Source organism: Panthera uncia, chromosome A2 (assembly GCF_023721935.1).
Source record: "Panthera uncia isolate 11264 chromosome A2, Puncia_PCG_1.0, whole genome shotgun sequence".
NCBI classification, from domain to species: Eukaryota; Metazoa; Chordata; class Mammalia; order Carnivora; family Felidae; genus Panthera; species Panthera uncia.
Window position 1 is genome coordinate 28,881,307 of NC_064816.1, and position 27,408 is coordinate 28,908,714.

General features: G+C 42.7%; 1 protein-coding gene across 13 annotated transcripts in view; it reads right to left on the reverse strand.

Annotated features, from left to right (window-relative positions):
• Positions 1-27,408, reverse strand: part of CADPS (calcium dependent secretion activator) — a 477,475-nt gene that overhangs the window by 256,124 nt on the left and 193,943 nt on the right. For all 13 annotated transcript variants that reach the window (XM_049642654.1, XM_049642655.1, XM_049642657.1 and 10 more), the window contains one exon: positions 7,579-7,659. In XM_049642654.1, coding sequence (XP_049498611.1) covers positions 7,579-7,659 — 81 coding nt within the window. The remainder of the gene's footprint in view (positions 1-7,578; positions 7,660-27,408) is intronic.

The window sequence follows — 27,408 nt, forward strand, 5'->3', positions numbered from 1 at the left end:
TTTCATTGAATGCTTTTTCTTCATCTATTGAAACGATAATATAGTTGTTCCCTTCTTTTGGTCAGTGTGATATATCACATTCATTGACCTGCAGATACCGAATCATCCTTGCATCCCTGGAATACATCCCATTTGATCACGCTATATGGTCCTTTTACTGTACTATTAAATTCAGGTTGCTCATATTTTGTTGAGGACTTTTGTATCTATGTTCATCAGGCATAATGGCCTGTTATTTTCTGTTTTTGTGGTATCTTTGGTTTTGGTATCAGGGGACTGCTAGTCTCACAGAAAGAGTTATGAAGCAGTCCTTTCTCCTCAGTTTTTTGGAGTAGTTTGAGAAGGGTAGGTATTAACTCTTCTTTAAATATTTGGTAGAATTCACCTGTAAACCATCTGGTCCTGGAGTTTTGTTTTGGGAGTCATTTGATTACTGATTCAATTTCATAAATAACAATCAGTATATTCAGATTTTCTATTTCTTCTTGATTCAGTCTGGGAAGATTGCATGTTTATAAGAATTTGTCCCTTTCTTCTAGGTTGTCCCATTTGTTGGTACATAATCGTCTGTAGTAATCTCTAATTATCCTTATTATTTCTGTGGGTTCAGTCGGAGCTTTTCCTTTTTCATTTCTGACTTTGTTTGGTCCCTCTCTCTTTTTTCTTGATGAATCTGGCTAAAGGTTATCAATTTTCTTTATTTCCTCAAAGAACTAGCTCTTAGTTTCATTGATCTTTTCTATTGTTTTGTTTTAGTTTCTACTTCATTTGTTTCTGATCTGATTTTTATTATCTCCTTCCTTCTATTAACTCTGGACTTTGTTCTTTATCTAGTTTCTTTAGGTGTTACAGTTGGATTGTTTATTTGAAAATTTTCTTGTTTCTTGAGGTGGGTCTGTATCAGTATAAACTTCTCTCTTAGAGCTGCTTTTGCTGTGGTCCATAGATTTTGTACTGTTGTGTTTCCATTTTTATTTGTTTCAAGGTATTTTAAATTTCTTCATTCACCCACAGGTTGTTTGGTAGCATGTTGTTTAGCCTCTATGTGTTTGTGTTTTTTAGTTTTCTTATAGTTGGTCTTGAGATTCACACCATTGTGGTCAGAAAAGATACTCGATGTAATTTCAATCTTAAATTCATTGAGACGTGTTTTGTGGCCTAACATATCATCTCTCTTGGAAAATGTTCCATGTATCCTTGAGAAGAATGTATATTCTGGTTTTGGAGTGGAATGCTTTGTATTCATCTATTAAGTCCATCTGATCTGAGGTATTTTTTAAGGTCAGTGTTTCCTTATTGGCTTTCTGTCTGGATGATCTCTCCATTGAGATAAGTGAGATGTTGATCTCCTACTATTATTGTATTACTGTGTTTCTCCCTTTATGTCTGTAAATGTTTGCTTTATGTATTTAGGTGCCTCTATGTTGGGTGCACAATTATTTATAAGTGTTATATTCTCTTGTATTGATCCCTGTATTATTAGGTAATGCCCTTCTTTGTCTCTTTGTTAAAACAAAGAGACTTTGTTTTAAAGTCTCTTTTGTCTGATATAATTATTGCTACACCAACTTTCTTTTCCTTTTCTTTTGCATGAAATAGCTTTTTCCATCCTTACATTTTCAGTCTGTGTTTGTGTTTAGATCTGGAGTGAGTCTCTTGTAGGCAGCATATAGATGGGTCTTGTTTTTCTATCCATTCAGCTACCGTATGTCTTTTGATTACAACATTTAGTCCTTTTACATTTAAAGTAATTACTGATAGATATGTACTTATCGCCATTTTGTTGATGGTTTTCTGGTTGTTTTTGTAGCTCTTCTCTCTTCCTGTCTTCTTCTCTTGCTCTCTTCCCTTGTGATTTGGTGACTTTCCTTATTGTTATACTTGCATTCCTTTCTCTTCATTTTTGTGTCTACTACAGATATTTGGTTTGTGGTTACCATGAAGTTCATATATAACATCCTACGTATATGGCACTCTATTTTAAGTTGATGGTTGCTTAAGTTCAAGCACATTCTAAAAGTACAACATCTCCTCCTCCCCCCATTTATGTTTTTCACATAATATTATATATCTTAATATTTTGTGTATCCTGGATTAACAATTGTAGGTCTGGACAATGTTATTACTTTTCTCTTTTCACCATACTCGCTATGCAGGTGGTTCATCCACTACTTTTACTATGCATTTACCTTTACCAGTGAGATTTTTTCTTTCATAGTTTTCTTACTTCTATTTATAAACTTTCTTTTCCATTTAAAGAAATCTCTTTAACACTTCTTGTAAGGGGCTGGTTTGGTGTTGATGAACTCCTTTAGCTTTTACTTGCCTGGGAAACTCCTTACCTCTTCTTCAATTCTGAGTAATAATCATACTGGGTAGAGTATTCTTGATTATAATTTTTTTTTTCCTTTCAGCACTTTGAATATATTGTGCCACTCCCTTTTGGTCTGTAAAGTTTCTGCTGAAAAATCAGCTATGGTCTTATGGGGGTTCCCTTGTATGTAACTAGTTGTTTTCCTATTGATGATTTTAAGATCCTCTCTTTGTCTTTAACTGTTGACACTGATTATAATGTGTCTTGATGTGTGTCTCTTTGGGTTCATCTTCTTTGGGACTCTCTCTGATTTCTGGACCTGGATGCCTGTTTCCTTTGTCGGATAGGGAAGTTTTCAGCTATTGTTTCTTCAGATAGGTTTTATGTCCCTTTCTTTCTCTCTTTTCCTTCTGAGATCCCATAATATGAATGTTAGTACACTTGATGTTGCCTTGGAGGTCCCTTAAATTATTAATGTTTTTCAAATTCTTTTTCCTTTTTGCTGTTCTGATTGGGTGATTTGCACTACCCTATCTTCTAGGTCATTGATCCATCCCTCTGCATCATCTTATCTGCTGCTAAGTCCCTTTGGTGTATTTTTCATTTCAGTCATTATATTCTTCAGCTCTGATGGATTCTTTTTTATATTTTCTATCTCTTTGTTGAAGTTCTGGCAATGTGCATCCATTCTTCTCCTAAGTTGGGTGAGCATCTGTATGACCATTACTTTGAACTCTTTATCTGGTAGATTGCTTATGTCCATTTCATTTAGTTCTTTTTCTGAGGTTTTGTCTTATTCTTTCAGTTGGAACATATTCTTCTGTCTCCTCATTATGCTCAATTCTCTGTTTATTTCTATCTCTTAGATCAGTTATGCTTCCCAGTCTTGAAAGAGTGGCTTTATGCAGAATGTGTCATATGGAGCCCAATGCAAACTCCCCTAGTCACTTGAGATAGGTGCCCTGGGGGTGGGGGTAAGTCTATACTCTCCTGCTGTGACTGGGCGACAACCCACTGTTGTGCATCTGATCTGAAGTACTGGCTGTCGGCCTAGCTGTCTGTAAAACCTGGCTCGAGGGCTGCAGGTATGTTGGTGGGTGGAATTATTGTCCTTTTGGCTGTGAAGTCCTGCTGAGGTGCAGGGTTGTACAGGGCTCTCAGTGGGGCACACCCCCTGACATAGCAGTCTGGAGAGAGGATTCCAAATTGCTGCCTACCAGCACCAGGATTAGCACAGCAGAACGAAATAGGAAAATTGGCTGCAGCCAGTGTCTCAGTCCCCAGGGAGAGGCTTAGATGTCTCCTGCCTCACTGTCTGATGTTCCAGGATTAACAAGTGGGTCTCCTTCACCTGTGGTCTACGTGCTTATCAATCTCATGCGTTTTGTACTGGTTGCTGGGTTGAGTGAGTCTGTATGTAAGCCCTTTAATAGCAGTTTCGCTTTCTCTACAGTTCTATAGTTTTCCTGAGTGAATTCCCTGTTGGTTTTCAAAGCCTGGTGTTTTGGGGGCCCATCTACGGGTTGGGGTTCCTGATGTGGAGCTCAAATCTCTTGCTCCTCAGTGATACTTTCTACATGGCTGAGATTCTTCTGATTTGAGTGACATGCCGCACCTAGGGAGTGGTTTCTTCCTTAGTGAGACTGTATCTCTGCCCCTTCTACCTGTGTTAGTGCTGTCCCTTGTTGTGGGGGCTCTGCTCATCCAATTTCTAGGCTCTCTTCAGAGGGGACAATTCCACATACAGTTGTAGATTTGTTGTGTCTGTGGGAGGAGGTGAGCTCAGGATCTTCCTACGCCACCATCTTGCCTGTCCCCTATCCAGGAATTTCTGGTTATGATATTTACAGGAGCTGATGTTCAGCCATATGGGTTGAATTGCACACTCTCACTAAAATTCACTGTGATGCCAGAAATAGAAAAATCAGGGTATGCTAAAAAAAAAAAAAGATAAGCAGGGGTGCTTTGCTGGAATATCCCTTCACGAACTAGTCAATATCTAAAATCTCGATATTTTGTTTTAATTTTTGGCAGATATTGTTCAATTTTCCTCCGTATTAGCCAGCCTAGATTAGGCAAAAAGAAAATTTATATTTCTCGGAACCCAACTAAACCAAGGGAAAAGCAGTTACACAGCTGAGGCTCAAGAATAAGTGTAACCAAGGACTTGAACATCCTGGGAATCTCAGTATATTCCCTGTCTCCGTCTCTCTCCATATGTTGACTTCATTCTTTCATCTTCTTTTCCCTAATGGAAGAATTGAACATGACTGTAGACATCTATCTAGCATGAGAAGACCCAGCCCTATTGGCCCACAGCCCACAGTCCCCAGGGAAGTAGTTCATTGGTTTAGTTGCATCAGGGATCCATTGCTGGACCAACCAGAATGTGGTCATGGCAGGCTGGGAACTGTGATTGGTTCCATGTGAGTAAAGAATGCATTTCCAGGACTAATTAGTTGTGGCAAGGAGACCATTGGCATGAATAAACGATGAAGAAGAAGACAGTCCATTTCTACAAGAACAGGAGATATCAGTGGGCAGACTCACTCACAGAAATCCTCAATACCCTAAATGTTTGGGGGATACTCCATATACTTTGAAATTATTCTCCATTCTCTATAAATAATGACCAAGATAGATTTACTTTAATTGCCTATTTCATTGTCTAAGAAAGTCTAGTTCTAAGTTGTCAATAATACCCTACTTGGGATCAGAATATCTAGTAGTATGGGCTGGGGAGAGAGTTCTTGACCTACTGCTGTTCATAGATGAGGAATTTGGCTCACTAGATAACAGTTGTTCATGGTCTTTTAAAAACTGAAATTAGCCTACACTAGGTTCTTAAATTATCACGTGAAGCCTCAAAATAAACAACTAAAATAAAGGTGCCATGGCCTTGTTTTTGAAGTGTGTGTGTGTGTGTGTGTGTGTGTGTGTGTGTGTGTGTAATTTTCTTCAAATGAGATGAATACTTAGTAGTTTGGTATGTAATAGGCTAAGAATGGACCAAATGACCTCTATATTCAGCATAATCTGCTGAGGAGACACTGAGTTTACAAAAGTAAATTCTGAAGCTTTATTGATGTTTTTTTTCTCTCATTAGGCAGGGTTTTCCAACATAAGAGCTTTTTACGCTACCTTTCGGCAAATCCATAACTGCATTCTTATTTTTATCCGACAGACTGACGCTACTGTAAACTTTGAAGATGTCCAAAAACAAAATGCAAAATATTTCAATAAAGCTGCTTAAGCCCAAACGGGGATTTTCGAGTTTTTTGGAATCTCATTTTGGTTTCTCTTCCAGTAGAAGTCCTTTCCATGTGTCCAAGTCCTTAGACATTTTTCTTAATATTTTATTTTCATTTTTGAGAGAGACAGAGTACGGGGGGTGGGAGGGGCAGAGAGAGAGAGCAAGACACAGAATCCGAAGCAGGCTCCAGGCTCTGAGCTGTCAGCACAGAGCCCGATGCGGGGCCCAAACTCGTGAATGGTGAGATCATGACCTGAGCCAAAGTTGGATGCTTAACTGAATGAGCCACCCAGGTGCCCCTAGACACTTCTTTCCATAGACAAAAAGGGAAAAAGCCAGGCTCTACTAATTGGCATCCTCCTAACCATCCCCACAGCCTCCTACCCTCACAGAGACATATGTCCTGTGGTTACCATAGGAACAAGTAGGATACCATTGTTTAAAATTTTGATATTTTACTTTTCATGGGTTTTTGCATTAACTATGCTTTAAAAATATCTCATTAAAATGGTACTTACCATGCTTACTGCACTTGTGGCCCCCCACGTTTAAATTTTGTACCTTATGTGAGTACCAGGCTCACCCTTGTCCCAGCCCTCGTATTTAGACAGACTTGAATTAAGTCTCCAGGGTAGTGCCTTAACCAGTACCTATCCTGCTCAGTCTTGATTTCCCCACCTCTAAAACAAAAATGATAACTGAAATATACTTAGGGGCTGTTTTAAGGGTTAAATGAGATGTACATGTAAAGCATTTAGTATGCTTGAAACAGTCAGCACTCAATGAATTCCACTAACATTACTACTGTTGCTAATAACACAAATGACAGCAACAGCGATAATAGTGGATAACTTTCAGGTTCACAGACATCAACAATTAAGACATAATCCCAACTCTAGAGAAACCCTGTCTACCAGGAGACTCAGAAATGTAAAAAAAATAGTCACCATTCAATGAACGGTTACAATAAAGGTCTAAATGTGGTGTGAGGCCTCTCTCCGAGAGAGAGGAGAACTAGCTAAGCTCTCAGAGAAGGGGTTTTAAGTTGAGCACCAAGGGCTGAGCAAGAGGGTTTGCTAAAAGGAGAAGAAAAGAAAGGTCACTCCGGTGGGTGCACAGTCATTGAGGCGAGAAAGGGCCTGCTGGACCACTCCGAGGGAGACAGTCTCTGTAGCTGAAATGGGGGGTTCTGATGGGAAAGTTGTGGGAGGTGAGTCTAACAAGAAAGGATCTAGTCTGTTGATGAAGAGCCTGGAATATCATTCTGAAGAGATTAGATTTTGTTCTGGGGGCAGTGAAGGATTCTACTGAAGGATTCCAAGGCTCTGTTTGTGAGATGCTCATGCGTGAGGTTGAGAATGGCAACCATGTGGAGGACAGACTGGAGAGGGCAGGAGCAGAGCCAGGGATACCCACGAGGAGACTGTCGTGAGATCTGGGCAATGAGGATGAGGGCCTGAATCAAAGCACTAGCCGAGGTGCTGGAAAGCAGTCAAGAGATCTGACCCACATTTTGGAGGTAGAATCAATGAGCTGGGCAGCTGACTACGTGTGGGGTGTTATGGGGTGGAAGGAGGAACTGAGAACACCTAGGAAGTCCCATCTGTAGTAACTGATAGAGAGCAAGTGACGAGCCATTGCAGGTATGCGTACACGGTGGGAAGAAGAAGAAAAGGAGCTAGATTTTGAATGCATTTAACTTGGAATGCAGGGGACTATCCAAGAAGAAATGTTCTCAATAGACAGTTGGAAACATAAGGCAAAAGGAAAAGGAAAGGTGGAAAAGGGAAGGTGGGGCTTGAATATTGACTGGAACATAGAAAACATACATGCTATCTGGGAGAATTGCCCTGAGAAAGGAGGAATGAGGGCTCTGTCAAGTGATTGTCCTCATCTTCCTTCCTCTCTGCTTCTCACTTTTATCTTTCCATGGACCTTAATAATAATCAGTGTGCTTCCTGTGTGGAGCTTTGGCCTGATCCCCCAGCAAATGTCCCCAAAGCTTCCTTACCCTGGCTATTTGGTCTGCCATTTGGAGACGTCCATCCAGCTCTCGTCTGATCTGGGCTGCTTGCTCATCTGGATTGTCCAGCTGCACAAAAGCACAAACATGGGAGATGTTCAGTTTATATCGCAAAAGCCAATAAACTTGTGACTTTGCATTTTACACGCCCCAATCTCTGTCCCCATAGACACATTTCACTAAAAGTTAAGAATTCTGTAACAAACAAATCCAATTTGAGTGAAGTCTTAAATGAAATCCTTGCAGCCAGAGCATCACGTGGTAGACAGTTGCTAGGAAAGACACGAGAATGAGTTTGCACAAGAATCACTTGAGAACTGCTGGGCAGGAGTGCTTCCAATGAGGGCCCAATAGCACCTCTGTTTTGGTCCAATGAAGAAAGTGTTTACATGACAGACATACAAAGAAGGAGACAGAAATAACTATTAGAAATGTGTGGAGCAGACATAGTGCCTATCTGTAGCGCCTCCATGGCATATATCCCACAGCTGTCCCACCCCCAGACCGTGGGAGATTAATCAATCATTGTGTTCCTTCCTTTGAGCCCTGAGACTTCCTCAGCCAGTACTCCAGATGGCTACTATCACTGAGTCGGTGTTGACATCTAAGTTGAAATCTATCCTGGTCTTCCCTGGAGTTGGAGGTTTTGGGACATAAGATTCAGCATAACTAAGCAGAAATAAACTTGGACAACTCCCTAACTTCTCTGGTTTTCCCACCTATAGAATGAAGGGGTTGGTTACATAATCGCCATTCTTAGCACATCTGTCTGTGAATCTATGAAAGAGGTTGGTAAACATTTCTGTAAATGGCCATATAGTTAATCCTTTAGGCTTTGAGAGTCATAAGATCTCTGTTGCAATGACTCAGGTCTTCGAAACAAATGTGAAAACAGACATCGTCAATCCATAAATGAATGAGCATTTCTGTCTTCCAATAAAACTTTATGTGCAACTGTAGGTGGTAGGCCATAGTTGTTGATCTTTGCTCTACAAATTACGTTTCTGTCATTCAACAAACATCTTCTTTCATTGAAACACACACACACACACACACACACACACACACACAAGAATATTACTAAGCCATAAAAAATGAAATCTTGACATTAGCAACCAGATGGAACTGGGAGATGTAGTATGCTAACCAAAATAAGCCAGTTAGAGAAAGACAAATACCATGTAATTTCAGTCATATGTGGAATGTAAGAAACAAAACAAATGAGCAAAGGGAAAAAAGTAAAAAGAGAGAGGCAAACTAGGAAATGGACCCTTAACTATAGAGAACTGAGGGTTATCAGAGGGGAGGTGGGGGGCATGGGCACCAAAAAAATAAGGTTCTCTACTTATTTTCAGGTAAGCCTACAATTATCCTTCAAACTGTAATTGAGTCTGTTTTGTTCAGTGATTTATGACTAATTTTATTCACAGAAAAATGTAATAAAGAGGGAACAGTGACATTCAAATAGGATTTATTCCTCTTTATAGTACATATTTTTAAAAAAAAATTTTTTTAACGTTTATTTATTTTTGAGACAGAGAGAGACAGAGCATGAACAGGGGAGGGTCAGAGAGAGGGAGACACAGAACCCAAAACAGGCTCCAGGCTCCAAGCTGTCAGCACAGAGCCCGATGAGGGGCTTGAACTCACTGACCGCGAGATCATGACCTGAGCCGAAGTCAGCAGCTTAACCGACTGAGCCACCCAGGCGCCCCTCTTTATAGTACATATTAACTCACAAAAAAAAGTAGCTTAAGAAGTATCTGAATTTTCTAAGTCCCTTAGCTTTATTAGAAAAATAATTTTTAATGTTTATTTATTTTTGAGAGAGAGAGAGAGAGAAAGAGAATGAGCAGGGAGGGGCAGAGCAAGGGGGAAGACACAGAATCCGAAGCAGGCTCTAGGCTCTGGGCTGTCAGCACAGAGCCGGATGCAGGGCTCAAACTCACGAACTGTAAGATCATGACCTGAGCTGAAGTCAGATGCTTAACTGACTGAGCCACCCAGGTGCTCCTAAGTCCCTTTCCTTTAAAAGCCATTTTTATTTAGAAATTTTAAAATAAAAACCCAGATCCATGCTTAAAAAAAAAAGAAAGAAAGAATCTCATCTATGGTACAAAATGGCATAGAAAATCAGTTATTTTTAATATGATGTAAACAAGAACACTAAAAAAGTTATGGTCATACTTTTGAAGCATTGTGCATAGTCTTTTTTGGTTGTTTTATAAAACACATAAAATCCATCTAGTTTTATGCATTTTTATCACCTTATTCAATTCATGAGCTGCCTTACCTTCTCCTTTCCACAGTTTTGAGGAGCAGGACTATTTCCTAGATCATAAAGACTGGATGACAACTTTTGGCCATCTATTCTTTTTTTTTATTATTTATTTAAAAAAAGGGTTTTTTAAAAATGCTTTTACTTATCTTTGAAGGAGAGAGAGACAAGAGCATGACCGGGGGAGGAGCAGAGAGAGAGGGAAACACAGAATCCAAAGCAGGCTCCAGGCTCTGAGCTGTCAGCAGAGAGCCCGATGCGGGGCTCGAACGTACGAACTGTGAGATCATGACCTGAGCCAAAGTCGGATGCCCAACCGACTGAGCCACCCAGTCACCCCTGGCCATCTATTCTAAAAGTGTTCTGCTGAACAACAATCCTATCAAACAGAGTTTAATAAGGGTTCCAGAAGGCCTCCAAAAGAACGGTCAGTTGAATTTGGCAAATGGTACGTCAAAATGCACAAAATCTCTGAGAAGTTCTGCAGTAGAGAAATCTGCTAGACTGTGACCAACTTAAATATTTTTAAATTGACACTGAAATGTTTGTTTTTTGCACAGTACGGTGCCCAGAGAATGAACTGGAAAACCTGTTCCACATACATATGAAGAGAACCACATGAAAGCAGTTACGTGCTGTCCAGGAGCCCATCCATTACAACTTTCCAATAGGTGCACATGGGAAACACAGTATCTTCTATGTTGTTTTTAAGCTCTAAGGAGCTGCTTTTATTCTACTCCCTTGGGAACCCAACACTTCTTAAGCTCCAGGTACAAACCCACTGGGAACATTCAGAAATGTTTTGTTCAAATACACAGGCAGACCAAACGTCTGCCTTCTTCACTGAGAAGCAGCAAAATGATTTGGTTAGAGGATAAAGTTGGGAATTCTGTCAGAAGATACGGTGTTCACAGAGAAAGAAATGAAAAAGAGAAAACACATCCTATAGAGCCGTCCCTATTACTAAATTTTGCAGAGACATCTGGCCCTCATCAAATGTTAACTAGAGACAGCAGAGAATGTCATCAATGAAGACAAGCCAGCTAGGCCTACTCTAGGCTTCATTCATTAATTCATGGGTTCTTTCATTTACTCATTCATTTATCAGATTTTTATGGAATGTCTTGGAACACAGAAAGGAACAAGGCAGACTTAGTTGGTGCCTCCATGGAGCTTAAATCTAGCAAGGACAGATAAGGTTATTTGAACATTTTGGGCACAAAAGAGAGAAGACTAGCACTTACTGATGCCTAAGTCAAGCCCTGGTATCCTATAACCTATATTTCAGTGTTTTCTAAAGGGTCTCAAGAAATAGATATTAATATGCATTCTTCCAGGAGAAGGAGTCTGGGGTCAGGAAGTGCTGCTCCCTCCTGGAATCGTATAATACATGATTAAGATTCTGAGCAATTCTAGGGGCACCTGAGTGGCTCAGTTGGCTAAGTGTCCAGGTAAGCGTCTGACTCTTCGTTTTGGCTCAGGTCGTGATCTCACCGTTCACGAGTTTGATCCCTGTGTCGGGCTCTGTGCTGACAGTGCTTGGGATTCTCTCTCTCTCTTCCTCTCTCTCTGCCCCCCGCCCTCCCCCCCCGCCCCCCACTCATTCTCTCTCAAAATAAAAATAAACTAAGAAAAAAACAGATTCTGAGCAATTCTAGAATAAATACGCCTATGGAACTGCATGCAATTTGTCTTTTACTCAATTATTTGATTGAAAAGTATTCCACGGTGCGGTTTGTGAAAGAGCTTTAGGAGATTGGTACCACTATTACCCCCTGTTACAGATGAGGAAACTGAATCTCAGTAAGGTTCAGGAACTTACTGTAGTTCACACAGCGGGTCAAGAGGTAGGATCCATTAGAAACGGAGTCTGTCTTGCCTCAAACTGAAGCTCTTTTGCTCTGCCTTATGTTGGTTTCCTTCTTAAGTGCCTTGTTTGGTTTCCTAATTGGTTCTGACAATTAACTACCTTGGCGGCCTCATTTCTGTTCCTTGTATACATGGGACAGTTTACCACACTGAGCCACCACTGTGGGGCAGAGAAATGTCTACCGTTCGTCCGCTGTCACGACTGGCTGATTTCTGCCAGGGAGGCTATAGCAGTGCCAGGGCCCTCTTGAAGAAATGAGAGCAATGGATGTGTCCTTATCCTGGCTCTGCCCCTCAGGAGCTGTGTGACCTTAAGCAAGTGACTCAACCTCTCTGTGCTTCAGGCCTTTTCATCTGAAGAATCAGTGTAATAAATCTACTTAAGGTTGTCGTAAGGATTCATTGAGACAGTGGATATAAAGTGCTTAGCCCAGGGCCCGGCATGCAGTTTCCTGAATGAATCTTCAGGAAACGGTGGCTGCTGTTTGTGTTATTAAAGAAGCCTACGGTGGCTGTATTTCTGACATGGGCCACAGTGGGGCGTCAAAGATTCAGACAAGAACGTACCAGAAGGGACAGTGTCCCTCTGTGGTGTGGATATAGGGATTTGCTCTGATAGTCTGCACCGTGGAAAGGAAGGGTTCAGGGGCTCCCACCTCTTGACAAATTTCCCTGGCTTCCCAGGGCCGCCAACGTTCTCTGGGGTCAAATCCCTTTGCTCTGTTAGATTTTAATTAGGAGAGTGACCAGAATTAGGAGAGTGGACGGCTGCCCAACAGCTAATGATCCCAAGGTGGGGGATGGAAAAGGAAATGCAGCCAAAGTTCCCTCAAACAGCCTAGTATAAGAGAGAAGGCCATCCTCAATCGAGGAGCTTGACAGCCCTACCATATGAAATCCAAAAATACAGAGAGAAATCAAGTAATCACCTTTTCAAGTGCCCAAAAGAAAAAAAAACCCAAGAGTGAGCTTCCATGGAAACAAGGTTCTGTTTACTGCACTGGCCTTTTCCACCAAGGGAAGGAAAGATCGACTGGCCAACCAGGCCAAGGGCAAACCTTGCCGCCTATAGCTCATTAGGGTTAAAATATGTACATGTGTATGAAGGCTCTTTACCTAATTAGACAAATAATCTTCCTACTAGCAGAGGTCAAGCAGAGGCAGCGTGGTGGCTGTTAGGATTTGCCTGCCAAGCGAAGGGACTGTTTCCCTGAACTTTTCTCTTCAAGGGATGGGGAGCTGGGCTCAGCATTGCCCAAGTGCTCACAGGTGATCACCAAAGCCATCAGTTCAAGCCCATCCCAAGGCCTGGGCTTCTCTGCAGCTCATGCTGTGCCCCTTCAGTAAATGCAGAGACAAGAACTCAGACCAGCGTGGCTGTGGGTCGGCCCGGTTTACACCTGCAGGGAGAGCACGCGGCAGAGGACGCAGGCCTGAGAGAATAGGGCAGAGGGAGGTCTGTGCCCAGCTATCCCACTCCCTGGTTCCACGACCTTGTCAGGTTTCTGAATCTCCGAGCCTCAGTATCCTCAACTGCTAAGTGGGGATCAGTTTCATCTTGCGAGGCTACTCAAAGGACTAAATGGGACAACAGGTGGCACGTTTTGAGAGAAGTCAGGCAGACCTGGGTCCAAATCCCGACTTTGTAATTTCCTTCCTCAAAGGGATCGAACACGTGACTGGACCTAAGCCTCGGTTTCCTATTTGTTAACTGGGGTAAGATACCTACCCCAGTGTGTTCTTAGGGTTCAATGAGATGGTATGTGCCAAGCACCTAGCATGGTGCAGGCACACAGTAGGCCCTATAGTTTAGCAAAGAGTTTCTAGAATTGTCCCGATTCTAGGGAGGGCACACATCAGATGTCAATTCCCCTCCCGGCCTGTTGTGATTTATGACAGAAACCAGACACGGGGGTAGGGGAGCCCTTGGAGTGAACGAGGAGCCTGTGTTCTGGTCCTCAATGTGCCCTTAGCTGGGGGGCTTTGGGCCCAAGCCATGACCCCTCTGTCCACAGTCCCTTCACCTGAGAAAGGGCAAACCCTCGCTATTATGTCCCAGGGGTCTCTGCAAAGTCTAGACGAGCACTTGTAAAAGGTATATTCTGGGGACACTAGTCCTGCCGAGAAAGGGGTATGTGGCCAGTTAGAGTCGATGCCCCCTCTCCCCTTCCCGGATCGCTGCATGACACATCAGTGAGAAGGTACACTCGGGTGGCCCTACATTTCCCAATCCTATCCCACCCTGTGTATAAGTCATTTAAATGCCCAGCGGCACATTTTGGGATAGTCTCTCCTAAGCAGTTCTCCCGTGCGTTTCATTTTTTTCATGTCCGTGGATACATCCAGCTGTTCCGGAGGGAGGAGACAGGGAGGAAGCTACGTCACTATGCACGTGGATCTATATGTCAGTTACGAGGAACCCACCTGGGAACACTGACCTCTGCGACAATGGAGAAATCATCACTGGGCTGAGGCTTGGAGCCTCCTCATTAGTCCCACAGGCCCTGGAAGATTGGCCTTGACAGTGTGCCTGGGAGACATCTCTGGGTGGCCTTGACAGTGTGCCTGGGAGACATCTCTGGGTATCACCTTTCCCTAGGGTTGCCTGCATTCTTTGGGCTCACACGTTTGGGGGCAAGTCCGACTCTGGAGTGTTCCAAACCCATCATTATTACCGCCGCCAGGCAGTCAAGCAAAAAGCAGACATGATTCACATATGCAGAAAATTTAAACGGAAACAGGCAGATTATTTCATGCGTTATTTGAATAATTGTTCTACCTCCTGGAAAAATCTGTGGTATTCTGCCTCAGAATGAATGGACCAACTCAGCCTCAGGACGACAGTGAAGATGATCCAGCACTGCGGCTGCAAGGAGCATTACAGATGATGAAGTAAGTTCAGGAAGAGGTGTAGGCCCTGCTGAGCTCTGTGGCCCGTCGGACATCACATCATCCCCCTCAGCACAGGCCTCTGGGCTCCTCGCTGAGGCCTCTGGGAGGGGTTGTTTTCTCTGCTGCCAGGTGCTTGCATGTTTCCCACACCCGGAGCATTCTCCCCTGTCTCCTCCTTGACTCGTAACCGGTTCTTCCTCTTCATCCTTCAGCTTTGCAGCAAACTCTTCTCCGACCCCTCCAGACTTGGTGGGTTTCTCCTGCCAAGTTCTCCTAGCACGACGCACTTCTCCTTTTATTAGCATGTGTCACAGCTGTAATTTCACCTGCACTCACGTGACGCTGGGATGTCTACCTACTACACTGTTAAGCTCCTTGAGGGCAGGGACGTGTGTGACTTTGCTTACCTCTGCGTCCCCAGCACCTCGCACGGTGCTGAAGACACAGGGGCCTCTGATACTTGCCTCACCAAGTTAATTAACTGTGACCCAAAGAGGGAAAGTGACCTGCCCAGAAGTCGCACCATCATCAGCAAGGGAGCTGGGACCAGGTTCCCAACCTGCTAACTTCTAGCTTGCTTGCTGCTTAGCGACTGTGTCCTGGGAAGTGCCATGCTCCGCAGAAACAGGTAAAGACTGAACTTTGTTAGCCTGTCAACCCGTTTACAGTCCTAATGAAGCATCCATGATTCCGGGCTTTGGGGGCTTGAGTCGGGTGCACCTGTCAGTGGTGACAGGGAGTGCAAGCCAGAGGCTGACCTGGCTTCCCTGGATCCGTTTCCCTGGTTTCCTCTCCACTTCTGGCCCCTTGGTTCCCAGGGATTAGTGTCTGAGCAGGAGGCTGCCAAGAGCTACTGCAGAGGAGGGCGGAGGCAGCTCCCTGTAAAGTACTCCTGTCAGCTGGCACGGCCCTCCTTTTCTCCACAGCCCCATGTTTTTTTATCCTTCTTCACAAACTGCTCCAGCAAATGCCACCCTCCTGGCACACTGCAGTCTGGAAAGTTACAGCCAGGACAGTTCCCCTCCAGGGGACGTGGGTGCCCAAGCTCCTGTCTCAAGAATGTACTGAGGTTGGGACTGTGGCTACAGCACTGTACTCAGGGCCTGCCTGCCACCTCCGAACTCCTTTCCCACCAACCTGTCTCCTCCTCGTCCACCTCCGACGGGGCTGGAGAACGTGGGCAGCAAGCATTCCCTCCCTACTGTCCAGGTTCAAATCCTGACCCTTCCACTTTGAGGCTGGTCTGTGCTGAACACATTATGAGACCTCTCTGAGCCTTAACTTTAGTTTTCAACTCCCGGGACTTGTAGCAGAATGCCTGGCACACGGTCACTTTCAGAAAATCTCAGCAGCTCATTAAAAAAAAAAAGGTGGGGAGAGCCTGGGGGGCTCAGTCGATTAACTGTCTGACTTGATTTCTGCTCAGGTTGTGATCTCACGGCTTGTGGGTTTGAGTCCCCCGTCGTGCTCTCTGCTGACAGCACGGAGCCTGTGTGGGATTCTCTCTCTTCCCCCGTCTCTCTTTCTCTCCCCGACTTGTGCATGTGCCCCCCACACCTCAAAAATAAATAAACATTAAAAGAAAAAAAGGAAAATCTCAGCAGCGATTACTACTGCTCTAGCCTGCGCATCTCATCCTTATACCAATTCTGATTCTAATAACACAAATGGCAAGACAGGTTTTCCCTGCTTTGAGTAAAGAAACCAAGTTTCAAAAGATTAAGTAGTTTGCCAGTAGTTTCAGAGATAATTGGCCCTTCGCAGAGGGGACAGGCTTAGAAAATAGGGCATGGATTTTAGAATCAGAAAACCTGAAGATCAAACCCAACCTCTGTCACATACTCACTGTGTGACCAGCCCAGGGCACTCAACCTCTCTGAGCATCTGTACCCGCAGCTGTAAAGCCAATACCCTCAGAGGACTATTGTAGTGATGATCATAAGAGACATTTTCGCACTGTAGGGGTTCAACACATTGCAGGTTTATTGTTCTATTTTTATTCCTGGGGGTGGCTCTCATGCAATCTGCAGGTTTGCCTCTGATCTGTCTTTACTAGGGCTCTGTTCCAGGGTTATTTCTAGAGAAAACGTGAAATTTGGTGTCCTGTGCATACTCAATGACGTTCCGTTTTTATAAAAATCACCCAAGGAGATAGTACCTCATTTGCTGAAAAGTTAAAATAAGATCGTTAGTGCCTCTCGTTAGCATGCCTTACTTCCTCTCCAAGAGAAGACCTTGCGAAGGGTCAAAGTTCCCATCTGAGGGATGTACTTCTCTTTGACTGCAAATGCAGGGTTCAGCTCCTAGAGCTGGCCAGCCAGTAAGAACATCCTCTGCATTTGAGTCACCACTTTTATGTCTTTGCTGGCTTCGGGCAACGCCGTAAATATAACACAATAGCTCCAAATGCAGTAATTCTCTGAACGAGCACCAGAGCATTTTTATACATAAAAATACCCCAAACAGAAAACCAATCTATTCCTTTATGATCTTGCAGGGTTCTACCAGTCTTGTCCCATAATCCCCCAGGCCTGGAATGACCTCCTCTCTCCTTTCTATTTCAAATCGGACATGTCGTTCAGGGTCTGGTTTCAGATCTGCTTCCTTCAGGGAAGCCTTCCTTGATTACTTTCACCATGTAGCAGCTTGGCTTTCCAGGTATCATTAGCTGGTCCAGTATCTAAACCCTCTGTTTGACACAGGTCTCAGATTTCCCTTCCCCACCAGAAGAGCTGTAGGCCACAGAGATCGGGGACCCAGGAACCGGAAACAGTCAGATCTGGGCTCAAATCTTTGCTCTGCCACTTACCAGCTCTGTGACACTGGAAGATATATGGAACTCTCTCTGTCTGAGGCCTCTTCTGCAAAGTGCGAGTCCTAATAGTGCCAACAGCAGAGGCTTGTAATGAGAATGAAAACCAGTACTTGTAAAGCACTTAGCATGATCCCTCGGAGAGGAGGCGGGTCTGCAAGTTCAAGGCTAATAATTCAGTACTCTTGAGGCCAGACACTGGTTTTATCCAGCATGAGGGACACAGCTGTGTTTTTTATGGATCCTCTTAATAACCTTCACAGCTGGGGCTGGGAGATGGTCCGCTTCACCTGCACTATGCTAAGGACACAGGGAACTGAAGCCATTCAAAGAAGAGTGGGGCACGTTCTTCCCGGGGGGACCCGTGGCAGCTGGAGGCCAGGGTATTTTGTGAAGCAGGTGGTTTTGTGAGGAGAGGATGTGTGGAACTAGGTTGGTTTATCCCTTCGTAATTGTGCAGTCCCCTTCTAAATATATCTTGACTCTGTCTATTCTGTTTACCTACTTCCTTAGGCCAGGTTGCCATTGTCCCCATCCTGGATCGCTGACCTGTTTACTTGCATCCTCTCTGACATGGCAGTTCCCAGTCCTCCCTGCACATTGGAATCCCCTGGGGGAGATGAAAGGAAATCCTGATATCCAGGCTGCAGTCGAACTGGCTAAATCAGACCTTTGGGTTGGGCCTGGGCACCAGTATTTAATTTTTTTTTATTTAATTTTTTTTTCAACGTTTTTTATTTATTTTTGGGACAGAGAGAGACAGAGCAAGAACAGGGGAGGGGCAGAGAGAGAGGGAGACACAGAATCGGAAACAGGCTCCAGGCTCCGAGCCATCAGCCCAGAGCCTGACGCGGGGCTCGAACTCACGGACCGCGAGATCGTGACCTGGCTGAAGTCGGACGCTTAACCGACTGCGCCACCCAGGCGCCCCAATATATATTTTTTTAAATCTCCATGTGATTCCAAAGCGTAGCAAGACCTGAGAACTTCTCTACCAAGGGCCAATGGTTCTGTAACTATGGTGCACGTGAGAATCAACCAGAGAACCTGTTAAAACACAGAGTCGTAGGGGGGACACCTGGGGGGCTCAGTCGGTTAAGTGTCAGATTCTTGATTTCAGCTCCAGTTACGATCTCATGGTTTGTGAGATCGAGCCCTGCATCAGGCTCTGCGCTGACAACACAGAGCCTGCTCGGGATTCTCTCCCCTCTCTTGGTACCACCTCCCCAACTCGTGTGCATGCTCTTTCTTTCTCTGTCTCTCAAAATAAATAAAAACTTTAAAAAAAAAGAGAGAGAGACTTGCTGTCATAAAAAAACAAAAAGAAAAACAGAGTCATAGGGCTCTTCCCCAGAGAGTTTTGATTCAGTAGGCGTGGGGCGAAGGCCAAGAATGTGCCTCGGTGGTGATGGTGATGCCACACTCAGAGAGCAAGGATTGAATCCCTGATCCCCATTGGCATCCTGCTCCTGCTTAAGACCTGTCAGGAATGCTCCCTTTTCCTTGGCAGCAGGAGTCTGGGGTCCTTCTCAAAGCCTAGGGAGTTACTGCCATCTGGTTCCTGCACAACTCTCCAGCCTTATCAGCCAACACTGGGTCTTGCCCTCCAGGCTTGAGTCTTTCTATGCTTCTTCTTTTAGGTTCTTGAACATGGCATATTCTTTCATGGCCCCAGACTGCTGCACATGCTTTCCCTTCTCTGCTATCTTTGTCTGGCTAACACTAACCCAGGTTTCCATATCCATGTTTCTTCTTTAGAAGCCTTTTCGTTCCTAGGCAAAGTCACTTCCTCTAGGATCCCACAGCATTCGGACCTCCTCTTTTATTGCTTCTATCACATTTGCATTATTTGCTCCATGCTATGTTCTCTGCAAGACTATAAATGCCTCCAGGGCAGAGACCTTATCTTATGTTATTCCCTATAAGGTTTGCAGTGGCTGATGTTTGGTAGGTGAGCAAGGAATATTTGCAGAACTAAATCTGAGATGAAGCTAATAATATCTACTGGGCAAGGTTGGGTTTTTCTTCTTAATTAATTAATTAATGTATTTACATCCAAATTAGTATACAGTGCAACAATGATTTCAGGAGTAGATTCCTTAATGCCCCTTATCCATTTAGCCCATTCCCCCTCCCACAATCCCTCTGATAACCCTCTCTTTGCTCCCTATATTTAAGAGTCTCTTATGTTCTGCCCCCCTCCCCGTTTTTATATTATTTGGGGGCAAGGTTGTTTTGATCAGTTTCTAAGAAAAGTTTGTCCAGGCACTTAGTGTGGTTCCTGATACTTAATAAGTGGTCAAATCATGACCTAAAGAGAAATCTGAGTGCAAATGGTTTAGACTTATTAAATTCTTGTTGAACGTGTAACTGAAATTAAGTATTTAAGAGTAGAAGGGGTGGAGAATAATGGACTAAAGTGTGGTGAATGATTGAGGTGTGAACCAATTAAACTGTGGGAGCCTGTCTCCTCATCTAGGAAATGGAATATTAATATTCAACTCACCATTTAAAACATTTTCATTCAACGCTTGCTTTGCACCAGACATTGTGGTTTGAGCTGTCAGAGTAGGACAGGCACAGACCTTGCCCTCTATGAGCTTACGGTCCACAGGAGACCTAACAGATACTGAATCCTGAGTACACCCTGTGGCCTGGCACCATATCAAGTATGGCATTCACCGTCTTGTTTAATTGTGAGATACGTATTACCATTACAATCATCACCACTTTAGAGATGAGGAAACTGAGGCTCAGAGGGATTCAAGTAACATCTCTGAAAAGGGGTAGAGCTGGGATACAGATTCAGTTCTGTCTGAATCTAGAGTGTCAGTTTTTAAACAGTTCACTGTTGGGGCACCTGGTGGCTCATTCGGTTGAGTGTCCGACTTCGGCTCAGGTCATGACCTCGCAGTCTGTGAGTTCCAGCCCTGCGTCGGGCTGTGTGCTGACAGCTCAGAGCCTGGAGCCTGCTTCAGATTCTGTGTCTCCTTCTCTCTGCCCCTCCACCTCCTCCTCCTCCTTCTTCCCTCTCTCTCTCAAAAAGGAATAAACATTTAAAAAAAATTTTTTTAAACAGTTCACTATTGTAACATTTGGTGGGCGTAACCTTCAAAAAAAGGGTTATTTTTCAAAATTGGTAAAGTATAGCACAAATGTAAGTTATTATTTTTGTCATTAGCCGTGAATTTAGTTTTTACTAACGCCTGAACTTCTGCTGAGGCAGCTAATTTGATGGAAAATGGTCACTTTTTCAAAACGAGTCACAGAAGATTTGACATAAATATTATAGGAAATAAAATGTCCTTTATACTGTTAAATAATTTTGATATCACACTGTTGAGTCATGGTGGAAAGCAACTTATAACTGGCAAAGACAATGAAATCAGCAGGAAATCCAGAGAACATCCAATGAGGTCTAAAGTACCTACACGCACTAATGAAAGTGAATGTTTTTGCTAAAAATGCTCACTCTTTATTTTAAGAGGAAGTGAGTTTCATTTTCAAATATTGACAAGGTAGTATATAAGTTACTCACAAGGACAAAAGAAAATCAAATTTTCCAGCTTCTGCAATTATGGTTTTAGTGAATGCGTATGTTCACGCAGGTGAGTGTACGTGTGTGTATGTATAACAGAGATCTTGAGCCACAGAAAACATTCAGAGCTGTAAGTCATAGAGTAGCTCATGTCAATTAAAATTGAGGCAAAGCAGTATAATTTCTAGGGTACATGGGAACTGTCACATACAGCTCTGTTTCCTTTGAGTGGCATGTCACAAATATAAGACGTACTTAATTTCTAGTCCCAGCCTGATCACTCACAAGTAGGAATTGGGTCTATTCACGAATCTACCCACATATATCATTATCTCATTTTGCTTGCCCTCAAGAGTGTGTCTACCGTGGTGACACCATTGTTTAAAGCCAAAAATATTTATAAAAAGTGTGTTTCACCTTGATGAACACCTGTCAAAGGAACAGTTAGTTCCCGGTGTCAGATTCATAATCAAGCAGATATATTTTCTATTAGTTATTTTAAAAGTATCAGTGGGCAAGAGGAGGGGGCAGTATTAAAAAAGAGTGAGGTTCCCAGGGCCACTGGGTGGACCAGTCACCTGAGTGTCCGACTTCGGCTCAGGTCATGATCTCATGGTTCGCGAGTTCAAGCCCCATATTGTCGTCAGGGCAGAGCCTGCTTCAGATCCTCTGTCCTCCTCTCTCTACCCCTCCCCCACTTGCACTCTTTCAAAAATAAATAAACATTAAAAAAAAGAGTAACAAAATGGATGAAAGACCTAAATGTAAGACAGGAAGCCATCAAAATCCTTGAGGAGAAAGCAGGCAAAAACCTCTTTGACCTCGGCCGCAGCAACTTCTTACTCAACATGTCCCCGGAGGCAAGGGAAACAAAAGCAAAAATGAACTATTGGGACCTCATCAAAATAAAAAGCTTCTGCACAGCAAAGGAAACAATCAGCAAAACTAAAAGGCAACTGACGGAATAAGAAAAGATATTTGCAAACGACATATCAGATATGGGGTTAGTATCCAAAAATCTATAAAGAACTAATCAAACTCAACACCCAAAAAACAAATAATCCAGTAAAGAAATGGGCAAAAGACATGAATAGACATTTCTCCAAAGAAGACATCCAGATGCCCAACCGACACATGAAGAAATGCTCAACATCACTCATCATCTGGGAAATACAAGTCAAAACCACAATAAGATCCCACCTCACACCTGTCAGAATGGCAAACATTAACAACTCAGGCAACAACAGATGTTGGCAAGGATGCGGAGAGAGAGGATCTCTTTGGCACTGCTGGTGGGAATGCAAACCCCTGGTACAGCCACTCTGGAAAACAGTATGGAGGTTCCTCAAAAAATTAAAAATAGAACTACCCTACGACCCAGCAATGGCACTACTAGGTATTTACCCAAGGGATACAGACAGGAATGCTGTTTCGAAGGGGGCACATGCACCCCAAGGTTTATAGCAGCACTGTCGACAATAGTCAAAGTATGGAAAGAGCCCAAATGTCCATCGATGGATGAATGGATAAAGAAGATGTTGTATATATTTACAAAGGAGTATTAACTTGGAAATCAAAAAGAATGAAATCTTGCCATTTGCAACTACATGGATGGAACTGGAGGGTATTATGCTAAGCGAAATTAGTCAGAGAAAGACAAATATCATATGACTTCACTCACATGAGGACTTAAAGAGACAAAACAGATGAACATAAGGGAAGGGAAGCAAAAATAATATAACAACAGGGAGGGGGACAAAACAGAAGAGACAAATATGGAGAGCAAACAGAGGGTTACTGGAGGGGTTGTGGGAGGGGGGATGGGCTAAATGGGTAAGGAGCATTAAGGAATCTACTCCTGAAATCACTGTTGCACTATATGCCAACTGACTTGGATGTAAATTAAAAAAATAAATTAAAAAAATTAAAAAAACTAAAAAAAGAAAAAAAAAAGAGTGAGATCTCCAATTTTCCAAAAGATGGGAGAAATGAAATGATTTAAAAACACCAAATTACATGTCAGCATTTATTAAATGCTTTCTGCTTGCAATAAATCATCCACTACAGATGAGCACAGCCATTAGAATATCTATTCTAATATATGTGACAACTCTTAATCTCTTCGTGGGAACATATATATGCCTACTCTTGTCATATTCAATAAGTTGGAAGTGGTTGGGGGAATTTAGAAGTAGAAGAGTTTTTATTTTTTGATGAAGTTGGGGTCAGTAATCCCATGTTAATCACAAGCAAGGATAATCACGTGTTACACTGAAAATATAATACTGAAAAAGTAAATTCAAAAAGAGGAACAAATTCATCCAGAGTCTAATTTATTCCTATATTATAATATATGATATTATATAATATGCTCATATATAATTATATATACTAATTGTATTATTTATTAATTAATAACAAATTAACCCTGAAATCTCAGTGGCTTAAGATGACAGTGGTTTATTTCTTGCTTACCCTACATGTCCAATGTGGACTCTGAGGGACTCTCTTACACATAGTCACTCAGGAGCCCAGGCAGATGGAAACACCACCATCTTGTGACTTTGCCATCTCAACATGTGGCTTCCAGGCTCACTGTGACAGGAGCACACAGAGCATGGACATCATGGCCTGTTTGCTGGAATTAGTCACATGTCCTTCCCTTAACTGTAAGAGAAGCAAGAACATGTAAGGGAACACAGAGAATATTTTGTTAGCATTACCGCCTCTTCCACAGAAAACCACTTTGGATTCTGGGTAAAAAAGAGTAAGTCTTATATTCTAACAGAAAATCTATTTTGAGTATAGGGAGACTGCTCGATACTTTAGTTTACCTGACCTGTGTGGACAATTCTACATCAATGCAAATTAACACAAGTGAACATGGTTTGACGTAATTAAATTTTCATTGTTAAAGGCAAATATGGCTGTGGCTGAGAGGAAGGAATTAAAAAAAAAAAAAGAAGTACTCTCCTCTGAGAGAAAAACTGCAAATAAAGACTATATTAAGCAGTATAAATTAAAAAGAATAAAATTAAAAAGAATATTGGCAGAAATAACCAATTTTGGCACCAGAGAAGGTTCAAATCATGATGGCCCTAGGCTCTCACGATCTAATTTATTTCTGACTTGTTTACAATTGTCCAGGCTAAGAAACACTTTGAATGGTGGGCCACCATCAAGACAGATGATTTCTTGTTCCTGGAAATTTTATTTGCAATTCAGTCACAAGACTAATCCCCTGTGAAACTGTTTTTAAGATTATATAGTTCATTTACTAATGTTGCCCTTTCATATGGGCAAAAGCACTTGGGTGGAATTTTCTTAGAAAAGGAAATGCTTTATAGGGAATTTTAGAGAAACAAAACTTTGTAGCAGTTGTAGTAAATTTCACCCCATCTCATAAATTACTGTAAAATCTCAAAGGGAACAAAAATTTAGCCAGGAGCCTCAATTAACCACCTTAAAAAAAAAAACCAAAAAAAAAAAAAACCAAAAAACTTACTTTCACAAGTAAATTCACAACAGGATTGCGTTTAAAAAAATTTTTTTTAATGATTATGTATTTTTGAGAGCGAGAGAGACAGAGCACAAGCAGGGGAGGGGTAGAGAGAGAGCGGTCAGCACAGAGCCCAACGCAGGCCTTGAACTCACGGACTGCAAGATCATTGCCTGAGCCGAAATCAGATGCTCAACCGACCAAGCCACCCAGGCGCCCCAGGGATTGGATTTTTAAAAAAGCAATACTAAATATATGTATCAGGTCAATACCCTGCTTTTTATGTTAGCATTCCTAGACACAGAATTGATTTGTAAAATGATGCCTTTCAACAAGACGTTTGTTGTATTCTAAAGCAAGAGAGTGGAAAAATACATTTTTGAGCAATGGTTTTAACGTGAAGTAAAACCCAAATGATTTTTAGGTTAATAGCTCAGCTAGTGCCTGACATAAAACGGGTGTTCAAAATATATTTATTGAGCGATTGCCCATAAATATTTTATCTTCCATGTAACAGGGAACTCTCAATATTCTAAGCTGATCTATGGGCTTTCTAAAATTAAAAAATCATCCCTTATGTTTTTTATCATAATCATGGTTATCATTAGGAACTCCATTGATTAAGAGATGATTGGATCAGCTACCTATTCATTATATTTGATAAAAATAAGGGAATGATCTAAAACTATAGGGTTTGGAGTAAATGAGATACCCAGATAGTTATGAATATCCTTTAAATAGTTGAAAGGACTGTATGGAGATTATTATTGTTGTTGATGATGGCGTTTTACCCCCTTTTAAGCCCTGTAGGCATTTTGCTGACATTTCAGCAAAATGTGTACTCCTGTAATTTCTTATTGTAAAATTCTGCCATAGAGATATCAAATCATGATGCCACAAGGTCCCTGCTGGTTTCAGACGATGTTTAATGGAGTCTGTCTCTACAGTTTGACATGTGCAGTTGAGTTGGAAATGGCTGATTAAAAAATTTGGAGTCAACATATGCAGCCAGCCTGCATGGAACAAGATAACGCCCCGGGTGACAGCCTGTGGCTTTGATGTAGGACAGTTGGAGCGGATCCTACACTCCTGATAGGAAGTCAGAATGCTTCACCCAGCGAGGAAAAAATTCTGAAAAATTCATAAGCTTCCCTATCATTCATAATTAATCTCTAAGTCAACAAGCACTGGCAATTTATACTGGCCAGCACTGGGGAACAGCCAAGGATTGGAGCTATACTTCCTCCTGCAAACTGCTCTGGAATGATTCATTTCACGGCAACCTTTACTTTCTTATCAGGAAAGCAGGACTGCAGAAATTCAGGAGACGATCTTCAACATAAACTGTGATATTAGCCGTCATAATTTATAGGAAGAAGATATCAGATCTCCCCTCAACAAAAGTCTCCTGGAAAGAAAATGGTTAGATTCCCTAGAGACCCAGATTGGGATTTTTCTGACAAATTCTATGATCTCTATAGGCCAGGGGTTCTTAGCCAGGTGGAGGGGGGGGAAGTTCTGTTGCCCACCACCCCACCCCCACCCCACCCCCACCCAGGGAACTTTTGATAAAGTCTAGAGACATTTTTGGTTGTCACAATTGAAGGAGAGAGTGCTAATAGCATCGAGTGGGTAAGAAGCCAGGGACGCTGAGAAACATAGTCCGATGCCCAGGACAGACCCCACAACCGGAGTTATACAGCCCCAAATGTCAATAGTGCTGAGGTTGATAAATTCTGCCGAAGACATTTGACCTCAGGCGAGCAAGGTGTTTGCCCTGACAACATTTGATAAAGGAGGCAAAGAGATGCTGTGCTGCTAAACTGACATGGAAGGTTAACGTCATCATGTTAATCCTCTAGCTGTTAGACACATCCCAATATTACCAGCTGGGCTGAGATCTGAAATAATTTGAGGAAAGAAAGCAGTAAGAATGGGAATTTTGGCCATTCATGCCGTGGTTAGAAAATGTGCTCAAGAAGGTGCCAGGTTTGCAGAAAATCATCTGGACGGGTATTTGTGGAACCCTGCGTTAGAGGTTATTTCACTGAGATGTGTAAGACACAGGACCGCGGGAAGCTTGGCGGGAGCATTTGGAGTGTAGCAGCCCCACTGTGTGCCTGGCGTGCTCCTGTTGCTAGCTTCGGAGGAAGCTACGACAGCGTCCCCGGATGCTCCCATCTTCTCTAACATTCTCCCAGGTGTGTCCTGACTGGAAGATACTCACAAACCAGGTCCCCAACCTGTCACTCAGAGTTAGCTAAGACTGAGGCAAACATAGAACCAACAATCCTTGATTTAAAACCCAGAGGTGCCTCCCAGGACCAAATTGGAACACAGAGGTAGAAAATGGAGGGAAGGGGGTGGGAGAGCAGGAGGGTAAGGAGGAGGGTGTCTAGGTAGGTGATCTTTTGATGCCTTCAACTAATCCACCTACAGATGAAAGCACAACAGTCCCACTCTGTTTCCAATCAGGGAAAAGTCGTTGCCCTCCTTCCTCACTAAATTCCATCTACACTAATCTTCGTAGGTTTCCCAATGTCACTATTTCATAAGGAAGAAAAAAAATTAATGCTCTATTCTAACATCTGTGTTTCCGGGGATTCTTTCACTGGAATGAGAAACCACGCTTACCTTATAGAAAAGAAAGAGCTTTTGCAGTGAATTCATTTTAACCAAGAACGTCTTAAGCTAGTTTCTCTTCCCTAATAAGCTGCACAGCAAGCGTGAAGTTGAGATTTCTCGGGCCCAGGTTCATATCATTCTTCCCTTGTTAAAGAAATTTTTAAGCATAAATGTATGCATATTTTACATATGATTTCTGTATGAACAAAGCTGCAAGGGAGAAACACACTGACCCAAGGAACCATCTGCAACAAGCTGTCAAATGGGATTCTTCCTGCTGTTCAGGAATTGGAGACACAAACTAT